This window comes from Daldinia loculata (genome assembly GCF_022478755.1).
Source record: "Daldinia loculata strain CBS 113971 unplaced genomic scaffold F4817scaffold_41, whole genome shotgun sequence".
Lineage (NCBI taxonomy): Eukaryota > Fungi > Ascomycota > Sordariomycetes > Xylariales > Hypoxylaceae > Daldinia > Daldinia loculata.
In genome coordinates, this window is record NW_026054895.1 from 157,394 (window position 1) to 183,954 (window position 26,561).

General features: G+C 45.1%; 7 protein-coding genes across 7 annotated transcripts; 3 read left to right on the forward strand and 4 right to left on the reverse strand.

Moving 5' to 3' along the window:
- Window positions 1–3,627: 3,627 nt before the first annotated feature.
- F4817DRAFT_344191 (uncharacterized protein) lies at window positions 3,628–5,547 on the reverse strand. Its single transcript, XM_049304105.1, has 3 exons — window positions 5,111–5,547; window positions 4,787–5,011; window positions 3,628–4,717 (listed from the first exon to the last, which is right to left on the reverse strand). Exons 1-3 carry the CDS (start codon window positions 5,302–5,304, stop codon window positions 3,889–3,891), a joined length of 1,248 nt encoding a protein of 415 aa, XP_049156991.1. The 5' UTR covers window positions 5,305–5,547; the 3' UTR covers window positions 3,628–3,888.
- A 1,617-nt stretch (window positions 5,548–7,164) lies between these two features.
- F4817DRAFT_187702 (uncharacterized protein) lies at window positions 7,165–7,820 on the reverse strand. Its single transcript, XM_049298430.1, has 2 exons — window positions 7,478–7,820; window positions 7,165–7,419 (listed from the first exon to the last, which is right to left on the reverse strand). The coding sequence occupies exons 1-2, from the start codon at window positions 7,533–7,535 to the stop codon at window positions 7,283–7,285; spliced, it is 195 nt and encodes a 64-aa protein (XP_049156992.1). The 5' UTR covers window positions 7,536–7,820; the 3' UTR covers window positions 7,165–7,282.
- An 869-nt stretch (window positions 7,821–8,689) lies between these two features.
- F4817DRAFT_344196 (Rieske [2Fe-2S] domain protein) lies at window positions 8,690–10,726 on the forward strand. The gene has a single exon (XM_049304106.1). It carries the CDS (start codon window positions 8,720–8,722, stop codon window positions 10,208–10,210), a length of 1,491 nt encoding a protein of 496 aa, XP_049156993.1. The 5' UTR covers window positions 8,690–8,719; the 3' UTR covers window positions 10,211–10,726.
- Window positions 10,727–10,778: 52 nt separating this feature from the next.
- On the forward strand, window positions 10,779–12,483 carry F4817DRAFT_344198 (AMMECR1 domain-containing protein). The gene has a single exon (XM_049304107.1). It carries the CDS (start codon window positions 11,077–11,079, stop codon window positions 11,941–11,943), a length of 867 nt encoding a protein of 288 aa, XP_049156994.1. The 5' UTR covers window positions 10,779–11,076; the 3' UTR covers window positions 11,944–12,483.
- Window positions 12,484–12,504: 21 nt separating this feature from the next.
- On the forward strand, window positions 12,505–16,096 carry F4817DRAFT_344200 (acid protease). The gene is made up of 6 exons (XM_049304109.1): window positions 12,505–13,168; window positions 13,244–13,483; window positions 13,585–13,779; window positions 13,866–13,956; window positions 14,053–14,495; window positions 14,587–16,096. Exons 1-6 carry the CDS (start codon window positions 12,913–12,915, stop codon window positions 15,765–15,767), a joined length of 2,406 nt encoding a protein of 801 aa, XP_049156995.1. The 5' UTR covers window positions 12,505–12,912; the 3' UTR covers window positions 15,768–16,096.
- A 494-nt stretch (window positions 16,097–16,590) lies between these two features.
- F4817DRAFT_187778 (ras-domain-containing protein) lies at window positions 16,591–17,988 on the reverse strand. Its single transcript, XM_049298431.1, has one exon. The coding sequence runs from the start codon at window positions 17,568–17,570 to the stop codon at window positions 16,695–16,697; it is 876 nt and encodes a 291-aa protein (XP_049156996.1). The 5' UTR covers window positions 17,571–17,988; the 3' UTR covers window positions 16,591–16,694.
- Window positions 17,989–23,657: 5,669 nt separating this feature from the next.
- On the reverse strand, window positions 23,658–25,527 carry F4817DRAFT_344209 (uncharacterized protein). The gene is made up of 4 exons (XM_049304110.1): window positions 24,857–25,527; window positions 24,449–24,773; window positions 23,877–24,368; window positions 23,658–23,680 (listed from the first exon to the last, which is right to left on the reverse strand). Exons 1-3 carry the CDS (start codon window positions 25,154–25,156, stop codon window positions 24,193–24,195), a joined length of 801 nt encoding a protein of 266 aa, XP_049156997.1. The 5' UTR covers window positions 25,157–25,527; the 3' UTR covers window positions 23,658–23,680; window positions 23,877–24,192.
- Window positions 25,528–26,561: the final 1,034 nt, after the last annotated feature.

Consider the following 26,561-nt stretch of genomic DNA (forward strand, 5'->3'; position numbering starts at 1 on the left):
AGCGGCGTTAATGCATAGATGCAGGCTACGGATGGAATGGTCTTCAATATCCTACTGCTAGAGTAGATTCGTTAGTATAGTAAACCTAGTAAATACGGCACTTACAACAGGTTTTAGGTACTATTCAGTGTTTTCGCCGCGACGTTCTACCTCTTGTCGTAGTAATGCTTCTCATCCCAACTATTAATCTTCTATGCTATCCAGATAGGTGTTAGACCCGTATGTATCTTAGCTGATAACAGTCAGTTCCCAATAGTACGCAGTAACCTCTGGAGCTACGTGAAAATTGTTGGCTTCCGGATTGCATTCCAATGCACGAACATGATCCGCTTAGCGCAGAGGACGATTTGCCTAAAAGACATCCTTGCCTTTCTATGTAATAGAAATAGGGATAGCGCTTGTGTGGCGATGCTGTGAACAGGACGTACAAGGTTTTACTCCTCCTCACTTCGCTACTGGTAACCGACACTACACTAGAATGGTTGAACCAATCATAGCTAAATATGAGGCACCCCACTTCCCTAATCGGCTTGACATTCGCGTTCCTGACCAATCAGAACTTTACGCTTTGTCAAATTTATGCATCCAAGCGCAAGCTACCGTGGTCTCGGGTCCGGGGACTGATGCCAGCATTTCTACAACAAATTTAAATCTATACAAGGACCAACAGATGAAAGGGTCGCTTGCAAGCACGAACATGGTATGCATCTCTTAGCAACGAAATGGATGCGATGCTAGCATGTAAGCACAATTCTACTACGCACCCACCGCTTGTTTTCAAACGTCGATCCAATGTTATCAAAACAGACCGCGAAGAAGGTCATGCAATTAGGCCAGTAGCTTTACCCCGGATTTGCGTAACTATGTCGACCTCCCCCACAATTCTATTCTTAGATTAGGTACGTAGGCGCCTTGGTGAGAATGAAATTGGAAGAAAGCTATCCGGCAGCAAAAGCATTTCCGATGGCATCTGTGCGACGACAGGATTACAACTAGGGCTAAAAACACCAAGACGCTAACCATAGCATTGCACGAGGAAATGACCGGGAGTCCAGTTCTGTACATTGTGGCAAAGCTTACGTGGGAAATAGGAACCGTGAGATGATGCCATCGATGATGAAGCACGCAAAGGTAACGGCCTGCCAACGATCTTAAACCACCCTGGCGATGCAATTGGTCTCGGTTCTTGGCCGGCTACTCCCTTTCAAGCACTCGGGGAACTTCTTACCCAAGTTCTCCGACTTTTCAGACTATTTTTATAAGGTATCAGCAAGATAATACGAATGGTTCAAGATGAAAGAGGCTCTTATGAATTTATACCCCCCTTCTAAAAAGATACGCTAACCGAGTGCTCTTTAATGATTACAAGTTTCCCAACAATGCATCAGTCCCTTTGCTCCGCTCGCCATCGCTTCACATACCGGAAGTCATCGCAGCCGGTCCCAATGTCTCCGGTTGCTAGTTCATTGTTCCCACTCAATATAGTACACAGCAGGATATCTATCCTCGCACACTAGGTCTCGATCCATTTCGGCGGTGGGTTTTCCACCCAGAGTGGATTTTACCCCTGGAAAGTAAGGCCACGCCTTGACGATAGTATTTTCGGTTTTTTGGAAAACGTCACTTTCCTCCCAGGTCCCCTGGAAGTGATCCTCGCATATGTCCCTAAAAGAGTGAGGAGTTATAATCTATTCATAATATATTACGAACGTGGATGTCGGTGAGTGGGCATTACCTTCTAAACAGGCATTTAAGAAACTCGAAAGGAGGGGCCAATTCGAGGGTCTGGAGCGTTATGGGAACCAACGTATGAATAATCGAGAAATGACGGGAGCGCCAATCAGGAGTATCAAAATATCTAGTTAATATATACTTAAGCTCATATCTATTATCGTTAGTATTCATTTTTTTACCCGGCTCTGGATATAGCCTGCAAGGCGTTATGATGGTTGACTTGGGATTATGAGGCTTGAGAAAAGCGCCGGGCCACCTCTTGAGACCTGAGGGTACGACATATGAATGCGTTTCTTCTTCGGGAAGCTTTGTATTTTAGGTAGTTTGTCAGTAAATTTAACCCGCCTTCGCCTTCTGATTAAATGCGACCCTAGGGAGAAACCCGTACGTACCAAGATGCGATCGAATGTGCACCCATTCAAACTGTTGAGGCAATTGTGCTCTATGCTGAACTCGATATCGAGAGTGCGCATTCGGGTGTGAAAAGTAGCGATAATTTTTTGCAAGTAATAGAAAAGCTTGCCGTATATATCGTTCATTGTAAAGCCAGAAAAAGTCTTCTTGAACTCGGATCGAGACCACCTACGCTCTGGTCCTTTTGTGTCATCAAGGAGCCATGTACCTACGCCGCTAGAGAAGTCGAAAAGGGTGCTGGAACCGAGTTTTCGGAGGGATTAGTTGGCATATGAGAGGCATAAGGAAAATAATAACGTTTTAGGACATAAAGCTTTTAGAGGGGGACTCACACGTTAGGCTTGACACAGTCATGCAAAGGCCGACCCATGGGTAGTAAGATTCCTTCCTCCCTGAACCTCACATGACAAGGACGTTCGGCAGGCGGCTGTCTAAATAAATAACGTTCTCTGTTATCTAGCCTGCTTTCACAAGCGACTACAGCGTTCCGAGCAGATCTGGCCTCCTCACATAATAATTCCCTTTCTAGGTACCTTGCTAGATAAGGCCAGTCCGTATAAGCTAATTTGAGGTTGATAGACCCAGAAATACCTGCCAACTCTCTAGTCATCCTTGTTGAACACGCGCCACTTATTGAATCCGAGAAGAACCTCTCTATAGTACTTGGCTCGAATCCATGCATATCTCGAAATTTGTAGGACTCGGTGATAATATACTCATATAGCGGACCGCGAATCCAATTATCTAACGATTTTGGTATGAAGGCAGAGTACCATAAGTGTATGGTGTTCTCCGCCGCCAGGAGTACATCGTCGTGACAGAGAAGATAAGTAAGAATTATGTAGGCGCGGGCAACGACATTGAAATCTTTGTTACTGATTACGATTTTGACTTTCGCGGGATAATCCTCTGGGATGCCGTTCACAGTCATCATAACGTTTCTGAGGTCCCCACAACCTATATGATAATAGATGTTAATAATGCTCTGCTATTTGACCGGCGCGTGATAGTACGTGCCAATGAATAGTAAATCCAAGTCTTCATGGAAGTCTCGTCCCTCGTTAGATCCAAGCTTGAGTATATCGAGTGCGATAGACCCTCCCTAAGGTTGTCTTCGAGCCGAATTTAGGTGCGGAGGACTTTGGTTGAAGAATGTGGGTAGTCTATTTTCTTGATACCACATGGGACGCCAGCTCAGGTTGCTGTATGGAGATTTGCAGACATTCTGGTGCGCAACATCTTTGTTTTGGCATTCTACTGAACAGTATTGTACTAGGTAGCAGGAATGGCAAGCAAAAAAGGCGGGCCGGTGACAAGACAATCCATCGCAGGAAAATATCTGTAAAGACATGATGGGAAAATGGTACTATGGACCGTGAAGTTGAATAAGTGCTGTTTGATTAAGAGCCTAAGTCTAGAATTCAAAGCAGATGCTGACCGTCGAATAGTTTTGTTCGCGTATAAGTGTTTATAAGATGTGTGTATTGTAGAAGATGTACTTACATAGGTACCTCTTACATGTAGGAGATAGGTACTTGCATATAGGTAGCTTGATGACGTCGGGCCAATGTAGGTACCTCTTACCTAAAAGTACATAAAGGAACAAGGGAAAGAAACAACAACTAGCTTATGTATATAATGAGGTAGAAAGAGCACCCATATCGCATAATAAATCGTGTCATAGACGTCGAAACTTCCAAGGTTGTATCAATTCGTTCATTCATTTCGCTTCTTTGGGTATCATAGCTGCCTCATCCGTTTTCCACTCTCAAGTTGCACCACTTCTAGCCCTTTAACCTTCTCAATTCTCCCTACACTATGCCTGCTCGCCCCCGAGCTGGATCGTGATATCCTATCACCATTAAGTAACGCCGTCTTGTTTCCTCCCATCCCGACATCTGCGTCTTCCTCGTGAGCTTCTGGTACGCTGTTTAGACTATGCGCCCTTGCCATTTCGATTTGCGCATCTAATGATGCTGTGGAAATAGTTGTAGTAGTGGTCGTGGTGGTCGCGGTACTGCCATTTCTACTAAGGCTCGCCTGCAAGCTCGCCTGTCTTATTGATAGCGAATCCCCCCTAGGTCTCGACTGCAATACAGATACTGCCCCTGCGCTGATCACACTGTCGCGCTGATCACGAGTGTCCTCCCAGCCGAACTCTACTCCCAGTGCCCGCTCTACATCAGATTTAGTATACGAGCTTGACCGGCGTCGTACATATTCGTCGAATTGAGTATCACGCTTATGATTGTAGCTCGCACGGCGCTCCGTCATCGGCTCTACGGCAGGCGGAGTCGGTTGTGGTGAAGGGGGGTGGCTACTAAGTGCCAAAGAGATATGGCGACTGGCGGCGGATAGCGATCGTGGCCGAGTTACCGTTACGGAAGGATTTGTTGGATCGTACGGCACGGGAGGTTCAAGCCACGACGATCGATATGCTGTTTCTTCAGGCTCCTCGGAACTAGCATAGCCATACGGCTTGATATTGCCGGGGATATGGTAATCATCATAACTCAATAGCCGACGATAGATGGTGACCGAGTAGAACGTAGGGATAATCGTGAAGAACCTGAAAGGAACCCCGTCAGCAATTCTGTCCCACCTCCTCGAGATGTTTACAACTCGTGCTGTGGCTTACATGAGGATGCAGTCCATCACCAATCCAATTAATGAGTATCGCCTGTCGGCGTACTTAACATAAACCACAATATCAAGTGCTAGAACAGCAGATGTAAGGGCTAAGTTTATGATATTTCCAAACAGCAACGGCAGTGGTGTCAACACCTCGGCGATAAACCTTGCTATCGAAACGAATACTATAACGAGGGAAATGAACGAAAATGAAACGTTGACCATTTCCCATCTGCAACAGTTTAGGTTAGCTCACCCGTCTTTTGTAATTCATCGATAGGTACCTATATCAAAAGCTAATAACCAAAGGTGAATGTCTTTCAGCACTTACACGAACTCCACTGTAGGATCCTCGCCTTGAGCTTGTTGATCTCGCCACGTTTTGGACGTCCTAGAAAGTCGATAGGAGAATAAACCCATTATCCCTAGCAAAATTAAGATCTGGATCGCCCAGCATGGTAGGAGTATCCTCTTCCTCCACTTTGCTCGATCAAACTGCGCATTGTCCCGATGTGTGTAACCCATCTTCAACTTTGAATGTGTCCAATGCCTCCCTTGTATATTCCGGAATAGCGGCCTATTAATCTCGCCTTAACACAGCAGAAAGGAGTATTTGGCTTTTCTTAAGCTCTTGACTGATGTTTTCCTATATAACCGCTCTAGGACTCCATCTTCTGAAGTACAAAATAGTTAAGAGGTTACGGCGATCGGTATCGTGGAGCGACTGGGTACGTAATGTAAAACGGAATCTAATGCAGCCTTACGAGACAAACCCGCGTGGGAGGGATAGGTTCTATATAAAGCCCCTCACGAAAAAGAAAACTGGGTAGTAAAGCAAAAATGGACCACAAGCATAGCCTCAGCAATCCCCATCCCGCAAGTCCTATCCAAAGCAAGGCTCTTATTGGAGCCTCCAATAGGCGGCATTGGTGGAAATTACCCCAACCAGATTCTATCTTCAGCCGGAGGAGGTGCCCGTTGAGTCTTGACAAGACAAAGCTTGTATTATTGCTAATACAGAACCGGAGAAGAACGCCTTGCGTTGGTGCCAACACCGGCTTCGGTAGCAAACAATAGTGATTGGATAACTACGTGATTCGTCTGACGACTGGCATCCACCGAATCCACATCGTGGGCTCTTGCTAACCTGAGATGGGCCATGGTAGGGCTTGGTGATGCGTTGCGGCTGAGTTTGAGCTGGAAGACCCTTGTCAAGTCGGCTAAGCTGCACTTAGGTGCCTAGGCCAAGGACCCAATCACGCCCATTTCTATAATAGGGAATGGAGACTCGATGAACTGTTCAACGGGACCGACGAATTGAACTTGGAAACCTGGCCCTACTTGCAGTTTGAGCAGCATAACGGCGCGGATGCTCTTCACATGGACTAGCTTTATGCAACAACGCATGAAATTCTTTACTCGCCCTACGCGATAAAAATCTATGGATCATTTCCTCGGTATTTGGAAGCTAACCCTAGGTTCGCGAAGCTCGCATAGCGGGCGGCACGGGTTTTGAATTGGCGATCAAAACATAAATTTCCGGGACTGTCAGGCTCGTTTACGATGCGGTGCTGAGATTTATTTGTCCCGTTTGTCCCGGAACTCTCCAATGATGTAAATGTTTCCCCTGTTCGAAAATTGTCGGTATTATTTACCCCAGTTCTTCTAAGGTAGGGACATCTTCGTGAGCCAATAAGGACTCTAGCCCCATGGAGTGTTGCTAAACTTGGATGTAGCACGGTTATAACAAACATCGATGTGCTATGTTAGGGATTCCATCGCGCGGCCCGCACCTGGGGCTGTGCCTCGTCGGGATGACTCCGAATTGGTAATAAAGACCTTTTGGAATGAGCCGAATTTAGAACTTGCAGAGTATGATCATAATTTGGAATGAAGAACTGAATAGCATCTCCATACTTAGAATCACCTGATTAAAAATCAGGCCATTAAAGCGAGGGAAAAAGGTTATGTCATTATCCTTCGTTGGCAAGTTCGACACCCTGGAACCCAGGCTACCAGAGCTGTGGTCTATGTACAAAGGTCACCCGAAATTCTGGATAGCTAGTTCTTCGCCGACTCGATAAGCACGAATTATTCCTTCCACTGTACATATCCTGTTAAAGGCTACCTTATTGAAGATAGCATAAGGTATTACCTTCGTGGTTACGGAGGATTCTAGCACACAATATGCTACGGGCATTCAAAGCTAATCCATCACGACGCAAGATGCAGGACAGTTCTAGGTTTGGGTGATAAATATTAACAAAATATTCACAGATACTCTAGGTATAAGTTCAAGCTCGGCTCGTAATATCGAGCCCTCTCCCACTCTAATTCCGTTATTCATGTGCCTCCTCGGTGTGGTTACTATTCCCTTGACGCCAATAACCATGCTTCATTAAATTGTATTTGAAGTGTTGGGGTGGATTCCGAATATACACGCCAAACATACGACGACCCGATATTCTTCACCCGCGCTGCTTATTCTGCATTTAAATCACGCTTATGCGGCAGGGTCCTTGGCGACACCAGCAGCGTTGAAAGCAACGACATTTCCGTCAGCGTCGACCATGGCTGCGGTCTGGACTTTTTCTCCAGCCTGTCGTGCAACGACAGCCTTCTGCGACCGGGGAACTTTGGCTGTGATGGCGGTTAGCATACATACATTATCCATTGCATCGGATTCCCGTCAGCTTACTGAGCTCCGCCATGGCGACGGTGGTGAAAAGACCGAAAATAATAACTGAGACCTTCATGTTGACTGGTTTGAAGTTGTTCGGAAGGTTGAAGGAATGGTATAGGTCGGCCGGCGACGAGCTTGTGTGAATATGCTGCTAAAGCGAAATGAAAATGTGATCAACTAGAGTGACTATAACTCGCAGAGGATGAGGAAAGAAAACAGAAACACAAAACGAGACGTGAGCTAGACGCCCTTATGTATGATTATGCTGGGACGAAATTAATATGTCTACGGAAGACAAGCGCCTTCGATTTCACTTTTCCAATACTGATCTTCGACACTTGAGACGTACGGATAGCCCATTTCCCGCCAGTACTACTTGATCGGGTAACGACTCTCAGGGACGTTTAGGGTGAGACTGCGCCTCAACATGGCCCAGAACTTGGATTGTTATTGAAGAAACAAACAATAGGCCCTCGCAGTCCCAGATGACAGGAACACTGGCTGCCCCGCTGGGGTATAGATCTACATACTATCAAGATCTTTCGAAAAGAAGGTTGTTAGGCGGATACTACATCAGAAGCTAAACTCCAAACTCCAGCTAGAGAGGATAAGAATTGGGCGAGACGCGCGGAGGTCATCGACAGACAAGGGTATGAGACGATGCTGTAACAACTTGCAATGCTTATTTGAGCCGCTCTGTACGGATCTGTATCTAGGTAGTATCGGTGCTGCTGCAATGCAACGCTGCGGGTGTAAACAGTCAAACAATCTTGGCATCGAAAAGCTGATCAGGGACGGCACTCCAGCTTTCCGTGTTCCAAGATGAACCTGGAGGAGGACTAGGCCATGCCTTTTAAAATTTGGGGGTAACTCCTGGACGAAAAGCAGGGACAAAAGAAGATTGAATATTCGTCATCGAGTTGGAGTTGGGACGTACGGAATACATATTCGGGCTATCGGATTTAAGAACGTCTATGCGGAAAAGGTGAGACGAGACGAGATCATCAAAGTCCAGACCGCTATCTTCTTTAACCCCTTCTCTGATTTTCGGGTAGTTCCCATACCCCCGTACTCTTATACCCCTGTATTTGTATGTAGTATGTAACTATCCATTTCTATGGAAGATGTTTAGCCACAGAGCATGAGCCACGAGCCACATGCCACGAGCCACAAGTCATAATGAAGCTCCCAAAGTCCAATTTTATTCATTTTAGCTAAATCCAAGAATGACAAGAATTTGGCAGTCAGCCAAGAGCCATGTTCAAGCTCTTAGGTGTCGGACCAAAAGTTTCAACACCTCTAATATTCTCTTTGTCGAAATCGCCAAGTTGGCGCTGGCAACCTATTTCAAGTCTTACTCACCGAAGTTGGAGCGCGCCTTGTGGCCCGAACTTCCACACGATGTCGGTTGTTGACCTAGGTCGTCTGCAAGATCTGCGACACACCAGACATTCGATAACACTTTCTAATGGCAAGCGCCTTGTTCTCTTCCGCCTGCCGAGAATTGATCGGCCGGATGTAACGCTACCAGCTGTGGAAAGTCCAGATTCATGGAATTACTATGCAATGGAGGCAGAGTGTCCTCACGCCGGTGGGCCAATGGCAGATGCTCACATAGACATCGAAGACTCGTCCTACATTGCCTCTTGCCCGTGGCATGCGTATGACTTCAACGTAGAGACTGGTGAGTCTAGTTATGGCATCAAAGCCTGCACGTTTCCGGTCACTGTTCAAGATGAAAGAGTGAGCATACAAATTGCAGGAACCGGAAATGTCCAACTCGACAAGATCGAGCCCGTCAGCGAGAAAGTGAAATTCAAGCATGGTCCCAGAACTGATCCTTCAGGTCCTGCAACGTATCTCGGTGAGGATGCAAGCCTGTGCGATTGGTGCAACCATATTCTAAATACCTCTAATCCCGAGCACAAGATCGAACTCACAACACATCTCTTCTCCTTATTTGCAACACGTGAACAATCTTCTTCGCTCATGGAGATTGGGGCTGGTACTGTGATTCCTCCCCAAGAACCGCCAAGACAAAACTTGACCCAAGTGAAACCGGGGCAGATGCCCAGAGCTGGCAAGGGAGGGAACCTTAAAAACAGGATCATGATGCTCCACGCTCTGGCAAACATTGAGCAGTGGGCCATCGATCTCGCTATCGATATCATGGTTCGGTTCGCTTCGTTTCAAACAGCAACGCGGGATGAGAACGACTACCCACGTCCACTACCGCGAACGTTTTTCTACGACTGGCTTAAGGTCGCGAATGATGAGGCAAAGCATTTCTCTTTACTACGGGCAAGGTTAGAGGAGATGGGGAGTCATTTCGGTGCTCTGCCAGTCCACCACGGTTTATGGGAATCTGCCGTAAGAACATCGCACGACCTGCGCGCAAGGATAAGCGTCATCGCACTTGTCCACGAAGCTCGCGGCCTCGATGTCAATCCCAAGACGATCGAAAAGTTCCAAAATGCCAAAGATAGCGAAAGCGTCGATGCATTAAACATTATTCACAACGACGAGATTACGCATGTCACTACGGGGCATAGGTGGCTCACTTGGATTTGCCAACAAGAGGGCACCGATCCGGTTCAAGTCTTCCGAAACAACGTACAGCAACACTTTAGAGGGGCCGTGAGGGGTCCGTTCAATGCTGAGGCCCGACAACAGGCTGGTATGGATAAGAGCTATTATGAAGACCTCCAGGGGCTCCCGTGGAGAGGTGATATTATCGCTGGTGGTTAAACTATCTATATCCTCACATTTTAAGTTGTCTTCGTCTAGACTAATCCTGTTGGATAATGCCACATAGAAGAATATCAAAGCATCACTAACCTGATACCAGCAACGCTAAACTGAGGGTTACGGATATTCCGGGATTATCTGAACGACTTATCTCGTGGCTCTTGGACGTCCTTTTTTCTAAATCGCAAAGTTGCCATTGACTACTATTATATTTACATTTACCTTGCGCCATGGTCATTAGTATGACATTTAGGCATACTTTATTCGGAGTTGAGCTGCTATTATTTCTGATATCTATCGAAACGGAGCTATGTAGCTAAAGCGACTATGTACTCACCTAACCTAAAATAAACCTTAAGTCAGTAGCCGACTGGGGGAACCCGCTTTCTAGAATTTTCTAGATTTTGCATTTACATTACAAGATACGAAGATATTCAAGCTGAGGGAGGAAATAAGGCTGACAATTTATCATACTATTTTTAGTATGGACTGATAAGGTATTAGAGTGATAAGGGGTTATGAAAGAATTGTGCATCGTATACTTTGGTACCTATGCACATGCACATACCTAATGTCAGGTGCCTTCGAATGCCTTCGAAACGCCCGCCCAACCTAGGGAAAGCGGGGTGTCTGTTAATTCGAGATGGTCGATTACTACCTCTTATCGCAACCTAACTGCAACTAATCCGTACTAATTCTTTAGTTGCTGTGCTGGTCCACCCGCCCGCTTCCGATCCTCTCTTCTATCAACTCTCACGCGCTCTTTTGACTCCATTCTCGGTTCTCTTAATTCCTCAAAGCCTTTCCTGACTTCCTTCCTACGACACCCCTCGGAAAAGCTAACGATTAGCAAGCAACAACCAACCATGGCAACAGTCCCGCATTGTCTCTACTGCTTCGAGACGCTTGCTGCGTACCTTGAGGGTCGCAAGTCCATGAGCCTTAACGAGATTGTGAACTCGTGGGTCGAGTACAACAAGGATACGGAAGCCGGCGTCGAAGATGCAAGCAAACACGAAAGCCTCGAGAAGCGCATCCCCGCTCTTGGACGAGTAGTCGGTTCTGAGTCCTCCGAAACAAGCAGCTCGTCCTCGCCTTCTTCAGGCTCGACTATGTCCCTTGCCACCGACACAACTACAACCTCTACAGATTCACTCCGAGAAACCATTATTACAGAATCCCCGCTATTCGTCACCTGGAACACCGTGTCCTCTCGCACGGGCAATACTTCCCTACGAGGCTGCATCGGGACGTTTGAAGCGCAGGAGCTTGACGAGGGGTTATCATCCTACGCCATCACCTCGGCCATCAACGATATGCGCTTCGATCCCATCAGCAAGCGAGAATTGCCCTCTCTCGAGGTCGCCGTTACGCTACTAACCGATTTCGAGGACTGCGAGGACTCGATGGACTGGGAGATCGGTACGCACGGACTACGTATAAGCTTCTCGGAACGAGGCCGCCGTTACGGCGCAACTTACCTGCCGGATGTTGCTGCCGAGCAAGGGTGGACTAAAGAGGAGACTCTAGTCAGCCTGATGCGCAAGGCTGGCTGGGCGGGCCGCAAGGAAAAGTGGCAGACCGTTGACCTCAAGGTCGTGCGCTACCAGGGCAAGAAAAAGTCCTTACTATACTCCGAGTACAAGCGCTGGCGCGACTGGGTCAGCCAGAAGAGTGAGGACGATGACGATGACGATGTCGATGACGATGACGATGACGAAGATGAGGCATAGACAGATAGACATTATGCTACATACACTATCACGGGCGCACTCACTGGAGAGTGCAAATACATATTTGATGGACGGCGTTGCGCATGATGGATGGAAGGGAGTCTAGAATTTGGCGTCTAGAACAGCAGCAGCGGACGCAGCAGCATCCTAGGTGGGTGGTTTGATGATACAGGTAGATTTTGGTCTTTTTCGGTGCGTTTCCGTTGTGCATGTTATGTTCGCCTAGTCGTTGAATTTTACCTAGTTAAGTATTCTACGACTTATCACAATATTGACAATATCTATCCACCCCTTCAGCCAGGCTCAGGTATATCTTTAATTAGAATTATAGTCTCCAACATTATATCTGTCGCGCAACTCCGTTGGCCTGGACACAATTTCGCAATTCAGCCGCGTTGTTCGATCGATGAAGGGACATAATCCTCGATGTTTAAGATCTCATGCCAGCGGCGATCTAGGGGATAAGGGAACCAAGTGTTAGATAAATTGATCTATTAAACTAACTAATAAAAATGAAACATTATTATTTTTTTTTACAAACACTCAAGATGAATCTGAATGTCTGAATGACACGTGACGAGCAGTCACGTGTTGAGATGTACTAAGGTACATCTCACACCAAGCCATCCCCTGGCATGGAACCAATGGACCGCCCTTCTTCTAGAACTCCTGGTTGCTATATCGACGTACATTTCTTAAGGAATTCGTATTTCTGCCATGCGAACCCGCGGGATCGCATAAAAAAATGTCTCTAGGGAATGGCCCCTCCATTCTTCAGGTTAATTTACCGCCCATTAGTTAGCGGCGGTCGTCTCCTAGTTATCGCATTCAAATTCCACGACTATTGGTTTAATATACTTCATGATGCGTTGCTTCAAGGGTTTTAATATTGCTCCTTCTTCTTGTTCTGCACACTTGTTTGCAACTACGGTGTTGCGAAACTAACTGATTGACTACTCCTGAGATAGCATGTCGTTTTCTCACCCGCTTTTCTTCATAGCTGCTTCTACGCTAATTGGCGTAGGACGGGCGGTTACTTTCAAGTCGTTTAATGGAACGCATGATGGGCCTGTAAATGCGACGAGCCTCCCGAAGAGTACTCACGAGGTGCTCTCGCTACCCCTGAGGAAGGTCGAACACAAGGGTGTCGGGACGCCTAGTCTGGCGAGACGATATTTCGGATCGGATGTCCTAGGTGTCTACGGCGCAGCGTACTTTGCTGAGTGTATGAGTTCCCATCCTACTCTCGTTCATGTCGTTATCGGGAAAGCTATAGGATGAGTTTCTGACAGGCAAACAGTAACAATTGGTACCAGCGACAAACCACAGACCGTCAATGTGCTGCTGGATACGGGCTCGTTTGAACTATGGGTTAATCCGAACTGTAGCGCGACCAATGTGCGGCAGTTCTGCGATGAGTTCGGGCACTACGATCCTACGCTATCACCTACGTCGAAGAATCTAAATAAGACCTTTACGATCCAGTATGGGCTAGGTAGTGCATCGGGCACTTATCTTCAGGATGATGTATTTATCTCTGGTAAGTTAAAAGCCTGGATAGTTAAGCTTAAGGATGTGGAAGAAAGGGTGGTATACAATGATGAGCTGTTCGAATGACTTTTGTTAATGATGGAAACTTAGGTGCGAAACTCCCGGGCCAACAATTTGGAGTTTCAAATACGTCTAGCGATGTCTGGTTTGGCATCCTCGGCTTGGGCTATGGTAAGGGGCACGGCGTTATCGACTACGAATCTATCGTCGACTCGTTGGCCGCACAGGGTTATACGGATAGCAAGTTATTCAGCTTGGATCTAGGTGGCCAACCTGGGCCTGCCGGTGAGTAGATTCCACGACTTGTGATTGTGTAACACAATATCTACTAGTGCCTTGTATAGGAAATATAGCTACTAACACTTAGCAAGCCGCCATCACGGGAGAAATGGTCTTCGGTGGTGTCGACACCAATAAGTACGCAGGAAACTTAACGAAAGTCCCAACAGATCCTAACGACGCGTATGTTCCCCTATTATCCCCAAGTCCAGTACTTTTGCATATTTTAGATATCTATCGCGTAAGCTGGTATACTCACTTATTATCGACAATTTCTAGACACTACGTCGCAACGCTCAACTCAATCTCCCTCCAAGTCCCCGCTTCCGGCTCCGGCTCCGGCTCCGGCTCCGGCTCCGGCAAGACCATCTCCCAAAGTATCAAAGCAATAAATGATTCTAACTTACCATTACAAGTTATTGTTGACTCAGGGACTACGCTCTCTCTGCTCCCCGAGTCCATGGTCTCAGCTATAGCTGCCGGCTTCCCTGGTGCGGAGCCAGATGGAAATGGCGGATATAAGGTGCCATGCGAGCTACGAAATACTACGGAGGGCCGTGTAGACTTTGAGCTCCGTGGGGATGGCAACGGCAAAGTCAAGATCAGTGTTAGTTACAGCGACTTTATCTGGTACGGCGGCAACGAATGCTTCCTGGGTGCATGGTATACCGGCGATGTGGGTGTATGGATCTTAGGAGATACATTTCTAAGGGGAGCATACGGTAAGTTTGCCCCTTTTTCATGTTCCATGAGACAACCAAGCAAACAGGCAAACTGGCTTAAGGAAAGACCCAAGAGCTAATTTATTCAAAGTAACGTTCGACCAAAGCAACAACGCGTTATATATGGCTAATTACGTCTCGTGTGGCGAAGGCTCAAACCTGGTCCCTGTTCCAGCGGGCCCGGATGCAGCGGCTAATATCCCCGGATCCTGCAAGACGGCGGAGCCGGCACAGAAGGCCCCGCCGCCTGCCGCTACCTTAGCCAGTTACGATCCGGAGTGCGACTGCACTGTATTTTCTTTCTCGACTGCTTTTCCCACTGCATTCATGACAAGTACAGCGACTGCTACTACTGCTACTATCAAGAAGCAAGCAAGCGCAGCCCCGATGTCCGGTTCACCCGCCCCCGAAGACGATGACTGCGACGAGGACCAGGACCAGCCGCAGCAGAAGCACGTCGAGATAATTACGGCTACAGAGACTTTTACGAGCACACTGGTTCGCCATGTCGTATACACGGCTGGCCGCCGGGTTGCTACTAGCTACGTAACAGTCGTGACAACCTTCTGCCCAGGCGACATCCTTCCTCCCGCATCTACAACCCCGGTTCCGGGCGCGGCGCATTCCCAGACCCAAGGCCGAGTTCAGCACACTATTACGCGTCCTATCCTAAGCACAAGTATATCATCCCCTATAGAACAAGTCACGATAGCGGAGATAACCCACGTGGTCGAGACGGCTCCGGAGACCTTTATCACCACAATGAATGCCACAACACAAGTAGCCACTGTGTTCGAGTCGGTTCACATAAACGCGTACTCTTCCCCTCCCCCTCGGACCCCTCCTACCTTCACCGAATCCATCCTTTCCACTTTCCCCCTCTCACCCCCCACATTCTCCTCTTACTCTTCCCCCCTTCCCCCACCACCGCAACAGCAACAGCAACAGCAACAGCAAGGCACCGCTCCTAATGATGGTTTCGGCGCCATGGGCTGGGGTTTCAACAGCACCTCTACCACTACTACGAGCACCAACACCGGCAGCGTCAACTACAACTACAACGTAGCAGGCGTAGCCGCAAGCCAAGCCATCGGCGCTGGCGCCGTGGTCGCGCCCGCAGTGCCGACGACGACACAGATCTGGCACTCGCCTATGCCGAGCGGGATGGCTATGAGTACATCCGAGGCGGTGAAGAAGACGCTAGGCGAGGTAGTAGTCGGGTTATGGACCGTGATGATGGTGATGGTGATAGGGCAGGCTGTGGGAATATGAGTCTGGCTCGGGTTTTCTCTTCTCTTCAGTTCGCTTCTTACTTGTCCTTTGATATTGTTGAATGATTGATTGAATGAATGAAATAAATGTATGAATTGAGAAGTCGATACTAGACAATAGGGGGGAGATAGGGGAGACAGACAGATTGATGAGTTGCTTCGACATCTGGATAGTGGGATATACCTCGGTTTTGTTGCGAAGGAAAGTCGGATAACAGGTATCTTTTGTGGCCAAGGAGAAAAGAGATGTTTTGATAGATCATTCATAGATAATAGATAGCTAAATCAAACAATTTAAAAGTTACCGCCTAACGGTATTCACATAACAAATCATCTATACGCAAATACGTGGATATGTAGAACAGCAAGTCAATATTATTATGCCACATGAAGTGCCTATATTTTTTGCAATGCGTCCCATCCACCGAATATGCAGCCCGAGCCCAAGAGGGAGGAACCCAACAATCGCGAGACTCCCGAGACGGTAGCTAGAGATAAAAGAAAATGAAGACGCCGATGCATAATCACATCTATCGCTTGCCACCATGTAAACGCCTGTGTAGCCCCGGGATACAAATATTGTCTCAGGAGAAAACTCCGCTCGGCCCTTTCTTCCCTCGACTAATACACTGTCTAAGCCAACGTCAAAATCGACAAACAGACTCGAACAACGCGACCTCGGTGTTAGTAATTCATCCGCGCCGAAACAAAACAGTTTCATGAACTCGTTAGGTATTCCAACCGTACTTCCGTAGTACTAACTCCCTTCAACTCGGAATAACAATGCTTTTTTCGTTCGCTCGCTCGCTCGGCACTTTGTGTTGAAAGCTCAAAATAGCACCCTAGCCATATGCCCCTTTTTAACTCCACTCGCCGTATGCGGGAGCCGACCAATTGGTGTCTAAACAATAAGAGGGCAGAATACGCCCTACCAACACCGTAAGCTTCTCCAGAATCTATCCCTCCTACTTCCAAAGCCCACTCTGTGACCGTCGCCAAGTCGTGGGCCCCTCGTCAAACCCGAGCGCCCAGTTTTTTCGTTATCCATGTCGCGGTCATCGCTGTCGCCGAGCGGTGTCAGAGGTTTTGTGACGCCACGGCGGTCCATATCGGTGTTATCGAGGACCCCCATTTCAGCAAGGCGACGGCTTTCGACGACTCGGCGGACGATGAGGGCGAATGTCTCTTCGATGTTGACCTCGAGCCGAGCACTCGTCTCCATGAAACCGCAACCGCGTTTCCGCGCCCATTCGAGTCCCTGAGCCGCTGACACCTGCCGCGACTCTTGCAAATCACACTTGTTACCAGCTACAATCTTGACCGGTGGTATCGTCCTTGCACCGCTACCGGCTCCTCCCAACCCTATACTACCTCTTCTCGCGCCTCCACCCGCTCCCAGGCCGGCCCGCCGTGCCCGTGCTGCGTTATCAAGGCGCGTTTCTGCCTCCATGTCTATGAGGTCGTTGAAATAGTTCAAAGCATCGAGACTGTCGAGCGACGTGATGTCGTAAACAAGAAGGAAGGCATCGGCACTTAGATTAGACGACGCCCACATGCCCCGATACTCCTCTTGTCCCGCCGTGTCGGTCAGCGATAGGTGGTAGCTGGTGCCATCAATACGCCGGGTGATGCTGTAGCTATCTTCGATGGTCGGGTCATACTCGGACGTCCATTGGGACCGAACTAGTCGAAGAGTTATCGACGACTTACCACAACCTCCGTCACCGCATATTGTGATCGATATGGGCACCGGTGGTTGCGAGGTAGGTGATTGTGATTGATTCTGTTGTTGATTGTGGTGCATTTCTGCGTCTGTGTCTTTCTTTCTTTTTGTCTACTATGGTTATTTTTCTCTATCGTTGGGTTCTATCTCTCCTTTACGTGGATAGCTGTGTATAGCTAGCAGATAGCTAGGTTAAAGCAGACCGATCGTCACGACGGGTAAATGGGCGAGTATGTAGGAGAATATAAGGTTCGTTATCGGATGATTGTTCCTCTGCTAAAGGCGGTAAGGACTGTAAAGGTTCGAGAAAAGGCAATGGCGGTATGCGTGATGGAGATAATGTAGTAAAAGATCGAATCACAGCCTATTTTTTCTTCTTGTTCTTCCCCCTTCGCTTTCTACCGCTACTGAAGGGGAACTGCAAGCTGCAAGCTGCAAGCTGCAGGGTACGACAGTTTCTACTTGGCGCTGCTCCACTGACACTTAAAGGGTTTTCCCCGTTTGGGTCTAACCGCCCTTTAAATTGTCCTATAAGATAGGATTTATAGCTATCTCTCAGGGACTGGGCCAGTCCACCGGGTAAGGAATGAAGGGATATTAAGTTACCGTCTTTTATAAACAAAGTTCTCAACGATGGACGCAGGGCTAAGTGTGATCTTGAATACGATGATATGATAGAGAACTAGAGAGAGAGCAGTTCCTGTATATGTCAAAGCGAAGTGAATTAGGTTTGAGTTAAGTCGAGCTAATGCGCGTAGGGTGAACGTGAGGGAGGAAGTGAATCGAAATTGTAGTAGGTATGTAGGATGTGATGTGTGATGCGATTGGAATTTGTCGAAACATGTGCTCGGACGCGAAACCCAACCGAATCAGTTAAATAGTTAAATAAAAATTAATAACTACCTAACCTAGGTAGTTTAGGTTGTATACAAAGCAAAAGGTAGAGTTGGTGGAATTAAATTCGTAGCGAATATCCCAAAAGAGGAGGTGGGAACAAAGTTGAAGATGAAGATGAAGATGAAGATAAAGATGAATGTAAGTTGAGAGGCGAAGAAGAAATAGAGGCACAAAACTAAGTTCAAGCTAGGCAAAAATAGAGAATCGACAGCGGTGATACATTGATACACTGATATGTACCACCCGGATGGCTGGGGCAGGCACAACTTGCTGCAATACATTAGGTGGCTGCAGGTATGTGTGCAGGTATGTGGTTTTGTATCCTGGTTTGTACCTTAGGTACATGTAATACAGTGATGAAATGGGAAACCACCGTGGTGGTAACAGCGGTGATAGTGGGGGTTAACCTCCTTAGTGGGGTAATAAAAGGGGTCTTAGGGTCTTTAAGGGTTTAGTTGCATTAGTGGCACAGCTTGACATGACGGAAATGCCGTTCAATTCGCTAAATTCATCCGTGTTGCCCCCTTCATTCAGTGTCGCTCTACGCTCGAGCCTCGGGTTTTGCTGATCGTCGATATATAACACCTTACATATAATCCCCGAAAGACTAGGAACAGCAGTCTTCTCGCGAACGCCGGGGAAACGGAATAAAAGATCGGACAGCTGATCGACGAAACACAACCTCGAGTCTCCGCTCATCAAGAGATACACGATCCAAGAGATACATATTGAACCGAATTTTTAACTTTCAAAGATCTAGTAAATCTACAAAGTCCGTAAGAATCTATACCTTCTAGGATATGTGAATGGGTTAGGTAGGTAGTTGTAGTAGGTTGATGGAGATTAAAACGAAACATGGAGATGTGGAGAGAGAAAGGCAATGTAGCATTCGCTTGCAGTAAATTACCTTTGCAAGACTGGGCTGAAAGTTATGAAGACTGTGATAGAAAGACTTGGAGACTCATCACAAGTTGACCTCGGGCATCAATCAGCTTGAAGGTATTGAAAAGTCTACATATCACATACATTTAGCTTTACTCGCGATTGGCAACCTCAAGCTGACGTATGTTTAGGTGCGAAATATTAGGTACCTTACATACCTAGATGCATCAATCAGACGACTGTTCCAGTATCTTGGAAAAAGCAAGGTTTATTTCTTTCCAATTCGTCATGTTCGTCTTATCTTAGTAAACTCAAACCACAAATTCGAGATCGTTTGTAAGGTTTATCTCAGTGAACTCAGACCAGTGACGCGAACTTCGTTATACCCCCTCCAGCCACACCTTTTTTTAACCAATCACACCCCCAACCTACCCCTCCCACAAATTTCGCATCTCTGGTCTAAGGCAACTCGGGCGATTTTTGCCACATCAAATTATTTAACATTAAAAACAACATTAAAAATAATAACATTAACGCGTTTAAAATAAGTCTTAATTAATTTAAAACATTTACTAACTTTATCATTAATAAATATACGCGTTTTAAACGTTTAAATACACGCGTTCTAAGCGTTCCGAGCGTTCCGGGATGATAATTAGCCGTAATACCGGTCGCAACACCGGTCGCAATACCGGTCGTAACACCGGTCGTAACGTTTTTGGAAATATACCACGTTAAAGCTTATAACATTATAACGCGATGCCGTACAGGCATGTAAAATAACTAAAAGGCTTAAACAATTAAATTAAAAAATTTAAATTATAAAAATAAAAGGTATTTTAAACGTGGTTATAAGTGTAAACGCGCGGATGTAAATGTTAATATAGCATTTTTAATATTATTACGTGTTTTTAAACGTCGTTTTAAACGTTAAAGCTTAAAATATTATAATACAATGCCGTACGGATATATAAAAAAAATGGGAAAATAAAAAAAACATATTATTAACTTTGAATGATAAAAATAAAAGTTATTTCGTACGTTATTGTTAAATATTAAATCATCGTAAATATAAAGTTTAATTTTTAAAAAAACTTATTTTAACGTGGTTAAAAACGCCTAAATTATCTTAAATTAAAATTCGTTAAAACTCGCACTTATAACCCATAAATACAATTACACAAACCAGGCGTTTTATGGCGCTTGTGGCGTTTTTAACGCAATTAAGCGTAAGCTTAATTTTTAACGAATTTAATTTAAACCATTAAAATAACGTAAAGTTATACCTTTTTTAACCACACTTTTTTTTAACCAATTAAACCCCGGAACAACCTTTTTAAATAATTTTAAATTTATGGTTTAAAATAAATTTAAAACCCCGTACATTAAAATCATACGTTTAACGTTTTAAAATAATAATATTATAATAATATTAATAATATCATTAAAATAATAATATTAACGCGTTTTTATAATAAATAATAATTAATTATATAATAATTATTAATTTTTTTATTAAATTTATTAATTAAATCCACGCATTTTAAATTTTTTAAAATATTAAAAATGGTTATAATAATTACATTATAACGGTTATAACGCGTTAACCGTAATACCGGTTATAATAATAACCGTAACGTATAATAATAACCGTAATAAACGTTAATTTTTAATATAAATATATAAAAAAAATTAAAAAGTTTAAAAAATAATATTATTAATTTTAAATTATTAAAAAAAAAAAATTTTATACGTAATTATAAAATATTAAATTATTATATTTAAATACTTTATATAAAACTTAATATAATTAAAACGTTAAAAATTTTTAAACGTTAAAATTTAATATATAAAAACGTAATATTATATAAATATATAAAAAAAATAAAAAGTTAAAAAAAATATATTATTAATTTTAAATCATTAAAATTAAAACTATTTTATACATTATTATAATATATTAAATCATTGTAAATATAATGTTTAATTATTTTATTATTAATAAAAACGTTAAAAACCCTTGCAATGCAATATAGTTTTAAACCAAATATTTTCAAATGTTTTACCTGTAACCTATAGATATAAACACATAAATTACACGTTGCGTGGCGCTTGTAGCAAAGCAGGCAGGCGAAGCCCGCCTCGAAAATATCGGGTCTGAGGTCACCTGAGATAATGTTCGTCATGTTATATAGGCGTGCAGCCATTCGGGTTCGGGTATCACTTACATACTACGGGACAGGCCGTCGAATAAAAAGGAAAATAATATGTTCCTCACATATCACATGGGAGGTTTGTGTTGGGGGAGCCTCTTCCTTGCTCATCCGACGTCATGTCTAGAGCCGCCGAGGTTTGTGATGATGGTTTCCTATCCGCTTTGATAGGTACGGCTTCCTTTTCCGCCCGCCCTCCCCGCCAATCCTAGTCATCCTAGTCGTCCTAGTCCTTGGGGGGCCACACGCTACAATATGCAGGTCAAGACGCAAAGTGCTACAGTAGTGCCCTTTCGTGGTACCCTTTCGTGGGATCCCAAAACCAATTGGGAATAATGATTCGAGATATAGGGCGCCATCGTTGATAGGTGGCGAAAGACTTCTACATACTAAACCAGTCTCAGATTTGCGGGTAGACTACCTAATGTATACCCAACGATGATTGAACCATATGCTCTCGTATCAACTAATATTTAAGTATAACTAAGACTTGTCATTAACCTGGGTAGACGACCTGAAGCATGGATTCCCCCTGTCAGACGGGACTGACCGCCCCAAAACTGGGTAGCTTCACGATGCAGCAGCCTAAGCCTGGCCGGCTGCATTGGACAGTCTTTTCAAACGTGTTAACCCATGGATGGCCTGTTTCCATCCGGACACAGCTCCCCCCTCAACTTTCTTACAAGCCTAAAAAGCAAATGCTACGAGTCGGATCAGGTTCCTGCAGCTTTAAGTCTTGCAAAACCCGCCACGATGGTTACGGCAAGGAAACGTGGAAGGGTTGACCTCCATGTTGGGTCGTGGCGCAGTTGTCTCGTACGTATTTCGTGTACGGATCCGTACACAAGAGGTAGATTGTAGTCACCAACTTGCCAAGCACCGCTACCAGGGGACGACAGGATAGGTCGGAGAATTTCTGGCGGATCACCACGGCACTGAATAGCAATAAGCTCGGCAGTTTCGACAGAAACAATACCTACATTTTTACCGAGCAAACTATCCACATTTTGCGGACGCCATGAGCAAAACCCGCCGTGTTCTTATGAAAAGAGCCTAGCCTGGGAGCTATTGAGTGTGGAAATGAGGATAAATCTAATACCGCCCACGTGCGTTCAGGGATTAGACCTTTAGAACGGCCATAGCGTGTTCAGAATCCAAGGTCCAGAGCAAGTCCGAACTCTTGTCACCAATCATTGATTCGGGGCGCCTCTGCACCCCGCCATATCCAGTATCTAGCTATGGGAATGTCATTTGAAGATTGCGGTATCTACTAAATATGAGAAAATGACTAGTTACTTACTATATACGGATTACAATACTAGCAATAAAATAAATGTTTCAGCTACCTAGTCCCCTTCTTCAAACATAAAATCATAAGATGTATGTAACAAAACACGAGGCGTCCCAGACATCGACTAACCCATGCAGATACCGGCATATCTTATACACTAGAAAAGAAAAAACCCAATACACTAGTGTACAGGATAGGTTTGAAACGGTCTAGATCCAGTTACATGCTATACTTGCTACTTTAGGTAGGTGGTCATTGCTCGGTGATGGCATCATTTGCGGAGGTTGCGTCGCATCGGCAGGCAATTGAGGCGGGCATACAAGTCTAGTGGTACTGGGACGATGAAGCCACGAAAGTTCAGACAAATGTCATCTATTACCGATTGGCCCAGTGCGCGATGTGCCCAGGCAACTTAATCTCATATCTCCTTTTTGACGACCCAGCGACCCCTGCGCCACTCCGTTTCTCACTACGTAAGGCGATCGTGCATCGACAGGTTGCAATGGCGTCGGTCGAACATAGAACATAGTACTTGGATCGGCCCTATTGCCGGACTCGATCGAGTTCAAGTAACAGGAATTGTTTGTCAAAATTACGACGTGATAGCAGCAAACGAGATATCAATTTGATATTTCATATTTGTGTTAGGGTATGCAAAATAGAGATCTAACGTAGGACTTGCTTTTACGAATCGTATGTGAGGTCCTGTGCCCGAACGCGCACGGTTGGTGTAAGGGGTAAGAGTACGTGCTCATAGCCCAGAGCCATTCAACTATGGTATTAATATATTTTGGTTTAATCGACACCTCGCTGCTACCACTATTCGTCGGTTTGGATGCGATATGTGACGAGTGCCATCTAACGATTCTTTAGGATAAGGCAAATATTTGGGTGTATTTGGGTGTAGGTATATACGATAATTTTCTCGGAATGACCTACTATAACTCTTACGTTTATTAGGACATACTGCTTGGGGTAGTGGCGTATTAAGTCATGCTTATTTTCACCTAGTGAGTCCAGGTTGGGGACTTATAGTCAGGTACCTCCTAGGCATAAGTTCAGAACCAGTTATATTCTTATTCTCTAACTCGACCTGCTAATAGGAGACATCGCTTCTTTCGCGGTAGATATGCCGACACCCCCCTATTCTATTAGTATCGTCGGCCTGCCTATTGTACAGTCCATACGCAACGGAAAGGGGGGCGGTCAAGATGGTCATATCGTACAACAGTAATACATGATATCAAGGTCAAAACCTCTAAGAAAATTGAAAAGGGCGTTAATCCTAACTATTGACGGTAAGGTCTCCCCTTAAGACTTAATCAACAAATCAATCAGAGGTACTGAAAACCATTTCTACAGCTCAAAGTCGAATCATAGGTAGGTAGACATTGCTGCTACTTTGACACCACCGGTGCTCTTAGTTGAAACTAATGAGTCGGTTTGGGTCCATAATATTCCTACTGGCCCTCTGCACGTTCTCAAACCTGGTGTATCCGCAGCTTTCGCTCTCGAGATGATTCATAAGAGCAGCTAGTGAGACGAACTCACGACCACAGCTAAGCCGGTTGGGGCAATGATAGAGATTTTGCTGATCTATAACATCGGTAAGGTGTGAGTAAGGATCACAAAATCTATGGACCAACCCGAGGTAGATTAGCATGGGAAATACTTACGTGTAGGCGAGCTAAGGTGCTGGTTTAGGGAACTAAGTAAGCCGAATTGGCGATGGCAGAGGTAACACTCGAAGGCACATCCATTCCACGATTCGTACGTGGCCTCGTACTTAGGAGAACCTTTCCAACCGAGCAGATTCTTGGAAATAAGGCCGCCTGGGTCTTTGGTTCTGACGAGCTTATATACTTCATCTCGATTTAGACGTGGAGCTCTCGGACAAGCTCCTCCCTCTATGTGATGCGCGAGGCCGGTGGCACATGTGTAGGCCTTTTTGCAAAAAGGACAATTGATGTTTATGCCGCGATGGGCACGCGAGTTAAGATGCTGCCAGGTGTTTTTCATCAGTTCATCGACCTTAAATGGCATATGTTGAAAACAGGTGTCAGATAATGGATTGTCCAACTCACCATCTTGATATCGTTGTAATTTCTAAATGTCCGGGAACAATCAGTACAGTGGAAGTGTTCCTCCATCTCGTGCTCTCTTTGTTGTTCTTCAGTTGGCCATGTTTCATCGCAGAAAGTGCATTCGTAATACCAATGATTCTTTGCGTTCATGTGATTGACGACGGCGCTGCGGGAATTGAAGAAACGCGAGCATCTATCACATTCATGATCGGGAACCGAATGATCTAATGCATCCATATGTTGTTCTCGACTTCGCTCAGTGGTAAATTCTTTCCAGCATGTTCCGCATGTCCACGACATCTTGTTGCTTTGTAGTTGGCACCAGCTAGGATCTCAGTGGGTATGAAGGGGCTTCTGCAAGTGTGGGATCAAGGTTGTCAGAAGAGACAACCAGTCGGTAGAAGTAATATAGTCAAGTCGTAATAGACACCTGAGAGACACCTGGAAAGACCCAGAAGGCCAGGCGGGGGCTGTCATTAGTACGGGCTTACTCGAGAGCTACCTGCGGTATCAAAGATTTTCAACCCAAGGTAAAGATGTGAGCGGTTGCCTAATTAGAAAACCAGCTTACTCGGAATTTAATTGAAAAAATCATTCAAGCTTGGTACATCGAGAACGGAATCGAAAAGAAGGCAAGTACGTAGAGAGGGCTTGTTTTCGTTTGGTTGCTAAGGTGAGGGGAGAAGCAAGGCGTTTGCCGCGTTGCTGCATTTGCATATTTGGTTACAACGCACGCCCCATCGTTACACCTTCAATATTTGATTCGTCATATTTCTACGGATATTCTTAGATCCATGTTTAGTTGTAGCTCCCAAATACTTTATACTAACGCTAAAGACCACAGCCAAAGACTTACCTAGGTAGCTTTAAATCCTAAATAACCTATGTTTATCAACATAAATACCTGTTATTCATTATGATAATGCACTAACTGATATTTCTTAGTAAGTTGATTTATATGTATTCTCCGTGTGATCATATTTCCCTTCCTTTTGATTTTTTATATAGCTCGTTCTTTACTCGTCGACTTTAACTAAGAGTACCAAATAAATGAGGCATACCTAAAAAACTAAAGATAATGAAACAGCGTGAGTTACGGCAAGCAAATACAAGGAATTTTAAAGAAACCATTCGAAAAAGCATCAATATAAAAGCTTAAAAGGAGATGCTATCACAAGGCTGAAACCAAAAGGTATCATATATTGAAGATGACGTTCCGGGTTTTACATCAGATCCTTGTAGCTTGCTGCAAGGCCTTGTTTATATACACAAAGGAATTAAGTTCCTGACTGACTTAGGTACTGAGTCATGATGCTATCTGGCGGGCCGTTAGATAACATCGTGACTCTTGTAGTAACCGTGATAGATGCACACAAGCATAGGTAATCTTAGCAATTACTAAGGTAATCAGCGAGTTTCCAAATAACTATTAACTATCTTAAGAATTACTTAATAAGGAAAGTTATTTAATGTCTTTACAGTTATGCCGACCTATACCTAAGTACCAATTCTCTTTTATTCTTACCTTGTGATATAAGATAGTGACCCTGCACTACGGCTTTGTGTTAGTAGATTTGAGGAGACCCACCTCACATCGTTACAATCAACTATGGGAGAGTTGGGTGGGAGATGCTACTTCTTTATCTCTCCTATAAATAATATCTCGCGGACTTTGCTAGGAATTTTAAATGAAAAAAGTTTGCAT